The sequence below is a fragment of the Triticum dicoccoides genome, chromosome 2B (genome assembly GCF_002162155.2).
Source record: "Triticum dicoccoides isolate Atlit2015 ecotype Zavitan chromosome 2B, WEW_v2.0, whole genome shotgun sequence".
Classification (NCBI taxonomy): Eukaryota; Viridiplantae; Streptophyta; class Magnoliopsida; order Poales; family Poaceae; genus Triticum; species Triticum dicoccoides.
In genome coordinates, this window is record NC_041383.1 from 154,964,231 (window position 1) to 154,975,360 (window position 11,130).

The 11,130-nt window shown below is 43.9% G+C and overlaps 2 protein-coding genes across 4 annotated transcripts; one reads left to right on the forward strand and one right to left on the reverse strand.

The window, feature by feature from the left end:
• The first annotated feature begins 275 nt into the window (after positions 1-275).
• LOC119362721 (protein CHROMATIN REMODELING 35-like) lies at positions 276-6,742 on the forward strand. 3 transcript variants are annotated; one of them, XM_037627969.1, is made up of 7 exons: positions 276-463; positions 1,931-2,540; positions 2,866-2,952; positions 3,404-3,637; positions 4,143-4,310; positions 4,625-6,387; positions 6,491-6,742. In XM_037627969.1, the coding sequence occupies exons 2-7, from the start codon at positions 1,932-1,934 to the stop codon at positions 6,492-6,494; spliced, it is 2,865 nt and encodes a 954-aa protein (XP_037483866.1). In that variant the 5' UTR covers positions 276-463; position 1,931; the 3' UTR covers positions 6,495-6,742. The 3 variants fall into 3 exon arrangements, with proteins under 3 accessions (XP_037483866.1, XP_037483864.1, XP_037483863.1); XM_037627966.1 differs by having other exon boundaries at positions 358-538; XM_037627967.1 differs by lacking the exon at positions 2,866-2,952 and having other exon boundaries at positions 357-538.
• Positions 6,743-7,626: 884 nt separating this feature from the next.
• On the reverse strand, positions 7,627-10,501 carry LOC119360710. The gene is made up of 3 exons (XM_037626234.1): positions 10,304-10,501; positions 10,135-10,215; positions 7,627-10,003 (listed from the first exon to the last, which is right to left on the reverse strand). The coding sequence occupies exons 1-3, from the start codon at positions 10,499-10,501 to the stop codon at positions 7,766-7,768; spliced, it is 2,517 nt and encodes an 838-aa protein (XP_037482131.1). The 3' UTR covers positions 7,627-7,765.
• Between the last annotated feature and the right edge of the window lie 629 nt (positions 10,502-11,130).

The following is an 11,130-nucleotide window of genomic DNA, read 5'->3' on the forward strand; positions in this document are numbered from 1 at the left end:
TTTGCTCTTCGTACCTCAAGGCGTGAGATCTCCGGATGAAAATCTAAGATGTGGCAGATCGGGTGACGACGGTGTCGTCAACATCGTTTTCCTCCTTGGAGGCGTCACCTTGGAGATCCCGTCGATGGTTTCCGATGGTGTGCCAGATTGTTGGCGGAGCTCGGGTTTGTGGTGGTGCTGGCAGTGTCTTTTCTTTCTTTTCTTTTTGCGCTGCCTTTTGCGGTGCTTTCCTTCTTCGGAGGTTTTTGTAATACCTCTTTCTGATCAATGAATTTGGCAGTTCTCCTGTCAACGTTAAAAAAAAACAGAGGAAAAAGATTGTCACGCCCTGGGACCGATTCGTCTCCAGCCCAGGTCATGTGAAGGGACACCCACCCAAACATCTGCACTGCACTTTACTTCTCCGCTCGAAGAGGGGAAGAAGCACAGAGCGGCTCCCGCACTCGCCAGCCCCAGCCCCCCGGTGAGGCGAGAAATCGCTCCTCCCTCCCACCTAGCAACCCGGCTTCCCCAGGTTCCTCTGTTTCTCCTCATCAAGGTATATTATCTTCTTGCTGCCATTTCTCGTCTCCGCGGGCATTCCGCCCTTCCGCTCTGTGCTATATTTTGGGGGTTTGGGGTTTTTTGGACCGTGGTCAATGCATCTATTCTTTTTAGGGTAGGATCATTGGTTTGGCCTGGCCTGGACGGTTTCTAGATCTAATTAGTCCCAAATCGAGTGGTTTCTTAGAGGTCGGATGTGAGAAATTAAAATCGCATTTTCAAAATTAAGGTCCAAATCGAAGTATATCTAGGTTTGCCACTGCGGCGGCATGCGAGCAGAGCAGCCAAATCTTTGACCATCTTATGCTCGTGCATTCTGATGTTAGTGCTGGCTACCTGGCAGCACATGTGCTGATGGCGGGAGAATTGATTTTAACCCCCCCAGTTCGCTTGCCTTGGATCATAAACCCCTTTCTTTGCTTGCCTCCCTCTGAAGCCCCCCGTTCTATCTAGCTCTGGCTGATTTCCCCCTTCGGCATCTTTAACAAATTTGTTAGTATATAACTATCAATTAGAAATAAGAACAGACAAAAGTACCCTTAAACTCTTCGTCCTTTTCAGATCCATCACATCCCTTTGCCGATCCAACCCCTCCCCAGTCAAATCCCCCATGGGAATGTTACCTTACAAGAGGAACCAAGCAAAATCAATGGAGAACGGAAGGGGGCGGGGAGTGCCGGACCAGCAGTGGATGCCGGAGGTGCAGGACGCAGTGGCTCTGGCGGCTAGGTCGGACAAGGAGAGAAGCGGGAATTGAAACGAACGAGCCAGCCCTCCTCTGTTTCTCGCATGTTGAGGAAACTACATGAGGGCATATTAGTCAAATCGGAATATAATAAGACTAGATTTCTTTCATTTATAAGCTAATTGAGCAGATAACCACGCCAGGGGGGCAATCAGCAAGAGCTAGACAGAAAAGGGGGGGTTCAGAGGGAGGCCAACGAAGAAAGGGGTTTATGATTCAAGGCGAGCGAACTGGAGGGGTTAAAATCAATTCTCCCGCTGATGGCTTATTTCATCTCCATTTGTTGTTCCTGAGGTTTGGAATTGGGATGGTTGGGTTTGGCTGAGATTTTGTTTCCTGCCGGTGATTATTTTCTGAAGGAAAACATATGATCTTTTCGTATGCTTTGCTGCAGACTATATTAATGGGATTAGAATGAAAACATGGAGCGCTGGCATTTAATTTGTGATGAAATCGTTCATCTTTCTTGAATTTACAGATTTTGTGTGTGTGTTTGTTACCATTGCTAGTTATGCCCACACTTAAATGTTGCCATCTGTCTGTCGGGTCATGGTGTTTGCATTTACATGCAAGGGTGAAAGTTCACGAACGGTATTTTCGATGCACTCTATACATTTCAGTGTTTTTTGTTATCTTCTTCAGGATGGATCCTAGTAGCTGCAAAAGGCACAAGCATGATACTGGGCATGATAGCTTGCCAGGCACCCAGTCTCCGTCAAGCATCATCAGTCATACCAGATCTGTGCGTCTTAGGTTTCTCGAACGATTCGACGAGTTGAAGTATGGGAGTGCCACTGAAGATTACAAGGCAATTGAGAGAAAGAAGCACCAACTTATCAGCACCCTTGAAAAGCTGCAACAAGTACCTATCAAGTTGCCCTGTGCCAGCGCCACGCTCGAGACATCAGATGCAGGATTACATGGTGCTGCACAAAGTGAGAGAAATATTAGTTCTGATAATATTGTCGACTTGGATCAGTATGATGTTGGAGATCATACCCATGGTAACATGGACAGTACTGAGGCTCAGAAAACGGTCATTTTACTTGATTCTGATGATGAGGACATGGTTAAATCCTTCGGAGATGGAAATTTATCTGATTCTAAGCAAAATGCCGATTTTACCCAAGATTGCATGCCGGCTGAGCAGCCTTGCCAAGACCAGGACATCATCATGCGCAATGATGAGAATATCAATTCTGAAGCTCTTGTAGTTGATCCAGGAAAGCACAGCATGGGTATCGACAATGAGGTGCATTCAACTCGTCATAAAAAGTCTCTGTTTTTCAATGCATCTAGTTTCCCTCAAACAATATTATAATGGACAATTATGCATGTTTTTACTACCTGAACAAGAGAGGAGGCAATAGAAATTATTCATTCTCATGATTGCAACAAATAGCTTACATGATAATTAAGAAAGCATTGATGGATTAAACCCATAGACCATCTATTTAATGCACAACTGCCTCATTACCTAGTCAAGCCTCATCAACTGCTTAGAAGTATCGCGTTTGTCGAAACTTATGCCAACATGATAAGTACTGACTAATTGCCATCTATGTTTCAAACCAAAGGAAATTGCTTTATTCGATGGCCATGATACTTCAGAGCCACAACAACTGAACAAGCAAGGACATGATCACATAAACATTCACAATGAGGTCTGCATCACTGTTCACTCTCGAAATGATAATCAATATTGTTGAATCATGTTTTTTTTCTATATTGTTCAATCAGAGAACTACTGGTAATCATCGAGCATGTTCATATATATGCCTAGATGCTAATACATATCATATCTCAATAACACCAGAAGTCCTTGGCCATTTTATATTGTTATATTGCGCTTGAAGCAACTCAATGATGTCTGTGAAGTAAATTTCTAATATACATTTAATATCCTGCTTTTGCCCTGTTGAGTTATAGGGAAATCTGATTTTACTTTCATCATTTTTTCCAGAAAATATGCCCACTCAGTTTCAAAAAAGAAAAAGTGATTGATTATTTCACATGTGACTATATGGGAGACAATATTGTTTATTAATCACAATCTCTGGATTGATGAATGGAATTGTTTCTCCCAATAATGTTCACTATCTTGTATTTCAACAGAGTCGTGATGAGGAGAAAGAAACAAGGGAAGGAGAAGGTGAAGATGTCCAAAGTAAAGGCCACATGGAGAACAACAATATATCTGCTGTAGATTCTTATGAAATATCTTGTGAGGTCATACAAAGTGAATCCATGGAAGAGGGAAATTATAATCACATTGATACCATTGACAATCCAGTTGATGAGCTGGATGACCTTTGGAAGGACATGTCGGTTGCACTGGCAATGTCGAAGGTATCTTTTTAATAAACTCACTGCAATCCATCTTCGACATTGTTTCTTATATCAAGTTAGATCTCAACATTTCATGAACCTCAGTGCCTAGCTCCCTTGATAAATTGTTTTCATGCCTGCACTAATGAAATGGTTCTCAGCCAGCATGCCCCATAGAATACAATATTTGTACTACATGCGTATAGCCGAGGACCATTTCTTCTTCTAGTACTTGGTGTATATCATCAAAATTTTAAAAATGTTAATGTTGTCATCCCCATCAGTTATGTGACTATTTTGCATTTTATCACTGAAAGGTTTAGAGTTGGAGCACACGATCTTACTGGTTGTCTTGAAACTGCCAGTTTTTCATTTGCATCCAATCCTTTTTCGTTGTCACACACATATTTTGATGCTTTACCATCATCATACTACTGTTTTGTGTTCCTTTATGCATTCACTTTGTATAGTTTTCTACCATTACTTGCTTTTTGATGAGTCTGACCAACATAGTTTATCTAACCAGACCATTGGAAGTGATCACAGTATTGTTCCGTCAGAGAAGAATAGTTCTGAAGTAGTGGATGATTGTCATCATGACTTCGTGATGAAAGATGATTTGGGCATTGTGTGCCGTATTTGTGGTTTGATCCAGCAATGCATTGAGAATATTTTTGAGTTACAGTGGAAAAAGGTATGTAGTATCCAGTCCAAATTAGTCCAATTTACTTTCTTGAATACTCTAGAGATAACTACTAAAAGATTCAAAGTACACAACTTCATTTGGCATCACAACATCAACTAGTTATAGCGTCTTCTTGTCAATCAAATCATTGATGATTAGTTCTGGATGTCATCATTCATAAATTTTCTTCACCGGTTTATTTGTCATTAGTGATTAATAGATCGAACAAATTTCCTATACGAGCACCCATGACATGTGTTTTAGATTTTGACTAATTCAGTTCATTTTTGTTTGTTAATTTCTACTTTCTCTGTTCAAATCAGCGCAACCGATCCTACAGAACGTATCCGCAAGAACCCAGAAACTGCAACAATCTAGAGGCAACTACTAATCCTTCAGGAGATATTCTTCAAGTTGCCCCTGGTACTCTGTCAATCCACCCTCAGCATTCAGAACGGATGAAGCCTCACCAAGTGGAAGGTTTTAATTTCTTGATCAAGAACTTAGCAGATGAGAACAACCCTGGAGGTTGTATTCTAGCACATGCACCAGGTTCTGGAAAGACTTTCATGCTGATTAGCTTTGTTCAAAGCTTCCTGGCCAGATACCCAGCAGGAAGGCCATTGATTATCCTTCCAAAGGGCATTCTGGCAACATGGAGAACAGAATTTGTCCGTTGGCAAATTAAGGACATGCCCATTCCCCTGTATGACTTCTACTCCTCCAAAGCTGATAGCCGGTCTGAACAACTCAATGTTTTGAACCTGTGGGAAGAAAAGAGAAGCATATTGCTGCTAGGGTATCAGCAATTTGCATGCATAGTGTCGGATCAGACGTATAAAGCAGAAGCAGTCATGTGCCAAGAGAAGTTGCTGAAGGTCCCGAGTCTTGTCATTCTAGATGAAGGCCACACTCCGAGAAATGAGCAAACTGACCTACTCAATGCACTTGGAAGTATAAGGACTCCTAGAAAAGTGGTGCTCTCAGGAACCTTGTTTCAGAATCATGTCAAGGAGGTCTTCAACATCTTGAACCTTGTCCGTCCAAAATTCTTGAAAACAGAGCGATCTCGTGGGATAGTGAAGCGCGTACTAAGCAAAGTGGACATGTTGGGGAAAAATGCAAGGTCAAGGAACATTTCAGATAAGTTCTGTGATTTGGTTGAAGAAAACCTTCAGAAGGACGCAAATGATAAAATGAGAGCGATGATCATCGAGAGTCTACGCGAGCTAACTGCAAACGTGCTCCACTATTATCAAGGCGAGCTTTCGGAGGAGCTACCAGGACTTTTGGACTTGACCGTTTTTCTGAAAATGAGTACTGAGCAGGAAGAGATCCTGAGGGGTTTGGTGGGACTGGGGAAATTCAGCAAAAGTGCAAAATGCAGTGCTGTTTCTCTTCATCCGTGCTTAAAGGATATCCAGAACATTAAAGACAAGAACCGAGATATTGTCGTTGAGAAGATCGGTTCCATCATGCGTGGAATTGATATCAAAGTTGGGGCAAAGGCAAAGTTTATATACAATTTGCTGTGTCTTTCCGAAGCTGCAGGAGAGAAGGTACTCATGTTCAGCCGCTACGTGCGTTTTCTGATTTTCTTGGAAATGCTGGTCGTAAGAGAGAAAGGATGGGTTCCAGATATGCACATTTTCAGCATGACCGGTGAATCAACTCCAGACCAGCGAGACAAGGCGGTCGAGAGATTCAACCAATCACCGGACGCTAAGGTTTTCTTTGGTTCCATCAAGGCATGCGGCGAGGGCATCTCCCTCGTCGGTGCGTCGCGCGTTGTCATTCTGGACGTCCATGAAAACCCGTCCGTGATGCGCCAGGCGATCGGGCGTGCTTTCAGACCAGGTCAGTCCAAAATGGTGTACTGCTACCGCCTTGTCGCCGCCGACTCGCCGGAAGAGGAGGATCACAACACGGCATTCCGAAAGGAATGGGTGTCCAAGATGTGGTTCGAATCAAATGATCTTTGTGGCAATGATAATTTTGAGCTTGCCACTGTGGACGTTTCAGAGAGCGGGGACAGGTTTCTCGACAACGAGGCGTTGCGACAAGATATCAAATCTCTATACAAAAGGTATGTGTATCCTAATCGTGCAATGAATCTCATTAAACACTTTGTTTTTCTGCTAGGATGTTGAATGCATCAATGAGTACACCAAACGTCGTTTTCTTTGCAGGTGAATGGCAGTGGCAAGCGCTAACGAACCAGTGAGAGAAAGAACCCGGGCAGGAACTGAAGTTTGAACTTTCTATGCTTCTTTGCGGTGTTTTGTGGATCGTCTTAATCGTGTTCGTATGAAGAGATATAAGAGGGTGCTAGTGTCTAGTAGTACAAGTATTTGCACTCTGAAATGCTAAAAGTGTCTAGTGGACATGTATGCCATTAAAAAAGACAAATTATTTTGAAGTTTTTACGATTTGATTGTTCATCCCTGGAGCCAAAACGCCACCCTTGATTGTGGATGCTGCAAGAACATCCTTACTTCGTGTTTTTTCTCCTGAGGCCTTGTTCAGTTAAACCTCTCTTGGAGAGGATTGAGGGGGAATTTGACTTGTAGGGGATTTAATCCTCTCCAAAATCCCCTTCAAACCCCTTGTAACTGAACAAGCTCTGAGGGGGAATTACACCACCGTTACCACAAGAGGTAACCACCAGACAGTGTAGATCTCGAGGGAAGCTCAGCACTGTAATTATCAGTCGAAAAGTGCCCAGCTCCCTGTGATCTGCAACTCAAGAATAGTTGGTTCAAATTGATTTTGTAGATTCATTATTCATTAGTCTAATCAAACTACTTAGCTAGTTCGATAAAGTTAGGTATGGATGTCATGAACACCAAAAGAAAAACATTCTGAAGGAAAACAGACACACAATAAAACAACTGCACATCGGAGTCCAGAATGGTCGTAGAAACAGCGACGCTACCAGGGAGAAGCTTCGACATATACATTCCTCATGCAGGCATGATGAAAACAACAGTAGCAAAGAATTGACAAACGACGCAACATTATCATTTCTACGGTTTACTCTGTTTATTTTAGCAAGACTTAATAATAAGTCTCTGTAGACTGGTTCTTCTTAGCAGTTTCTGTAGACAGGAACTCTGGAGTCGTCACCGGAAGAAATGAGGACAAAATGTAAAGTTTATTTGTGGTTGAAAATAAGATCTTGCAGCATCCTTGTTTGCTGAGACAAACATATCTGAACAATAAATGATGTCGTCTGGAATGATTTGGCATTTGAGAATAGATTAGTTCCAAGAAAATTATCAAACTGTAACCAGCTAGAAAAGTAAATGAGAGATGCCTGAAATTCAGTTTTCATGAGAATATAAGCATTGCAGATAACATAGAGATTCAGAGTTTACATAGGATGAACTCGACAGCAACTACTGCGTGCTTATTTAGGGTCCAAAATATGAATAACTTGGAGTCTGACAGATAATAACAGAAGTTTAAATTTGATTAGGTTCTTCTGAGCATGCTGTGGTTCCTTGATTGTCTTCAGTTGATCCATTTCCAGTGCTGCATTGTGGCTCTAACTCCTCCATGACAGTTGCTACGCAGTCCGATGTTACAAAAACAGGCAGACCACACTCCAATCTTTTGTCTGGGATCCAGGTAGTCGTGCATCCAAATGGCATGATATTTCTGTAGTCACGTGAGATCTTAGATTCATCAAACTTTCCACTCCAGGTCCTACCTAGGTAGGGCAGGCTGTAGTATGGGGACATGTATGTAGCAGAGCTAACCCCAATCTTACAACAGATGGCGATGACATGAGAGCAGGGCTTGTGAAGTAGCTGCGGCTTGCTGCATGAACAGGTAGCAGTTTTTTCAACTGTGGATCCTTCAGACTTATTCCTGCTGAGGGTATATTCCGACTTCAGGTGAACAGTCACCTCCCTCTTCCTTCCCTTAACTGTAAACTTCCGATCCAATACCTCACCACGAGCATTCTTCTCATCGGCGTACGTATACGTAAGTGTATGCGTCTCAGATTTCTGCATTTTGGAATTCATGTCAACCTGGACACATTCCGGGAAGTTAATTGATGGGTTGCCAATTGCTTTGTTTGCTGCAGCACTTGTGTTTTCGAAGTACTTTGCCAAGCGCAGGAATGTCACCTCCACTATCGCACTGAGCGGAAGGCATGTGATCCCTTTCAACACAGGGTCGTTCTTATATACATCAGATATAACACTGCCCATGATGCCATACCTTGCTCCATCTCGATCATATGCCAGTGACCACTTCTCCTTTGGTTTCAGACCGATCCAGTCAGAGAACTTTGTTATCTTTCTGTTGCTGTCATCAGCATGATCTTCCTTCACATTCTTCACAGAATCATGTTGGTTGCATGGACTTTGCGCCTCAAGCTCTTCCACATCATGCTTGACTGATTCCTGCAGCATTTTCCCACTAGCGCCACGTTCTTTCTCCGCCATATGTGTGGACGTTAACTCGTCTAGCTCCTTCCAGATTTTACCAAACTTATGGCGTCTCTTCTGCTGGCAAAGTTTCTTGAACATCAGCAGCAGCTTCTTGTCACCAAAATACGCAAAGAAGTTTTCAGCAAGGTCTTCCATGCACCACCGGCTTTCTGCTTTACGCCACTGTCGATATTCGTATTTCAGAAGGTCTTCCACAGCATCAATCAACTCCCTTTTGTAGTCGTGTATAATGCACACATCAGACTGATGCACCACTGCTCGCTCCAAATTCCTAAGAAACCACAACCAACTTTCCTTGGTCTCACCCTCAACGATAGCACATGCTACTGGAATGGAAAAATCATTAGCGTCCAATGCTACAGCAGTCAACAGCATCCCTTGATATTTCCCACATAGTGGTGTGCCCTTGATGCATAGCACAGGGCGACAGGCGCGGAAGGCCTGTAAGCACTGTCCAAATGCCCAAAACATACGCTGCAGTACTCGGAAACCCTTGCTCTCTGCAACCTCTGCATCCTTGATGTCAACAAAACAACCAGGGTTCTTGCGTGCTATTTCCTTAAGCAACCTCGGGGCAAAGTTGTGTGAATCATAAAAGGTGCCGAATTCCCTCTCCAGAGCAAACTGTCTTGCCCTCCACGCCTCAGCGGGACTAATCTGCTCACCTAAGGGTCCAGTGAGATAATGTACCAATTCCTTCGCTGTCATCGTCAGGTCGTCCACAAGGTCACGGAAGGCGAAGCGGCTTCTTGCCAGGCACTCCGTCCCAGGCAACACAACCGTGGCCAGTTGAGAGTAATCAGCAGATACGGCTTTGAGCAAAATGTCGTAGTGCTTGACCTCAGAGGATTGCACATACAACATGAACTTCTGCGTCACATGTTTTTTTCTCTTCAATTTATTTGCATAGGAACTCCAGCATTTGTCCGTCGAAAATTCATGCATGCCCCACGGGTAGTCCTCCAAACAACAGTCCGGTTCGGAGGACTCTTCGTCAAAGAAATCAGTTTTGCGTTGCTTGAGGAGCCCCTTGATATCGAGATCTTGTGTTTCTGGATGCAGCCGGAACAGCCTGAAGACCCAGAGCTGTAGATCCACCAATGACATGGACTGTGGCTGCAGCGGTAGCTCGCCGATTAAGTGAGCACATTTGTTTTCCAAATCGTTGCCACGCACACGGGAAAACCGTTCTCTACGTCCATAGTACACAGGCATCTGAATCGGCTCTTCAACTTCAACCTACACCACCAAACAATGCCACAACACAGATGCAAGAGCTTCAGACGAATCAAACAGCAAAGCAAGTGCTGGGGACAAATTCAGACTAACTAAATTATCAAGTGAGATGATGGGTACAGTGAACTACAGACCTGCGGCTTGTGAGGCTTCCTGACAGCCTTCGCCGTCGCCGGAGCCGGAGCCTTCCGCTTCCTCGCGCTGGCGACGATACCCTGCGAGATCAGAACACGCAGATCTTCAACAAAACGGGCGGCAGCGAATCCATCGAGTGGTGCCCGGAGGGCGGCGAGGAGAGCGTACCGGCTGGGGAACGGGGAGCGCGTCGGGGCCGGCGAAGGACGGGACTTCAGCGGCATCGGCGCCGCCGCGTGGTTCGTCCATCGCCGGCTTCGTTGGAGCAGGGTTGCCGCCGTCGGCGTGGGTTTCCATCTTTTTCTGTGCGCGCATTTGGGGAATGGAAAGAGGGTTTTCCCTCGCTTCTGGAGCTTTTCCCGCCATTTTCTCGTGATGGGCCGCTCGCCAGGAGGTTCCCGCGGCTGTTCCTGGGCTCGTGATGGGCTCTGCATTTCCATTTGCTGTTGGGCTCTCATCCCCACTGAGAAAGAACTCTCCTAAAAAAACTTGCAATATTTTCTCGAAAACAAAAGCTCATAATAAAACAGCAGACACCCCCTAAAATAAACCGTAGAAAATATAAGATGGAAACCATGTTACAGTGGAGACATGTAGAAATTCAAGCTGAAAATCATTTGGGAGGTATGAACAATAAAAATTTCAGCAATGAATAGTGACAAAAGGTGCAACATTTTTTTTGACCTCACTATTAATGACAAACTTGTTTTTTCTTTCTTACCTCCCAAATGAATATAGATTTGCCTATCAAAATTTTCAATGTATTTGGTAAAAATAAATAAGTTTGACTTGTGACAAAACTAAAACTTCAATCAATTTGCAAACAGAAGGATTTGAATGGAAGATCCTTGCTGCCATAATATAATTATGGGGAGACTTGTGTGAGATCTCACATTAAGTGAGATCAATTTTTACCGAAAAAGGGTTACCCTGCTTTGTATTCCAAAGCAACCAACACCGATACATAGAACGCTGGGGCGAGTAGCACAACAAGC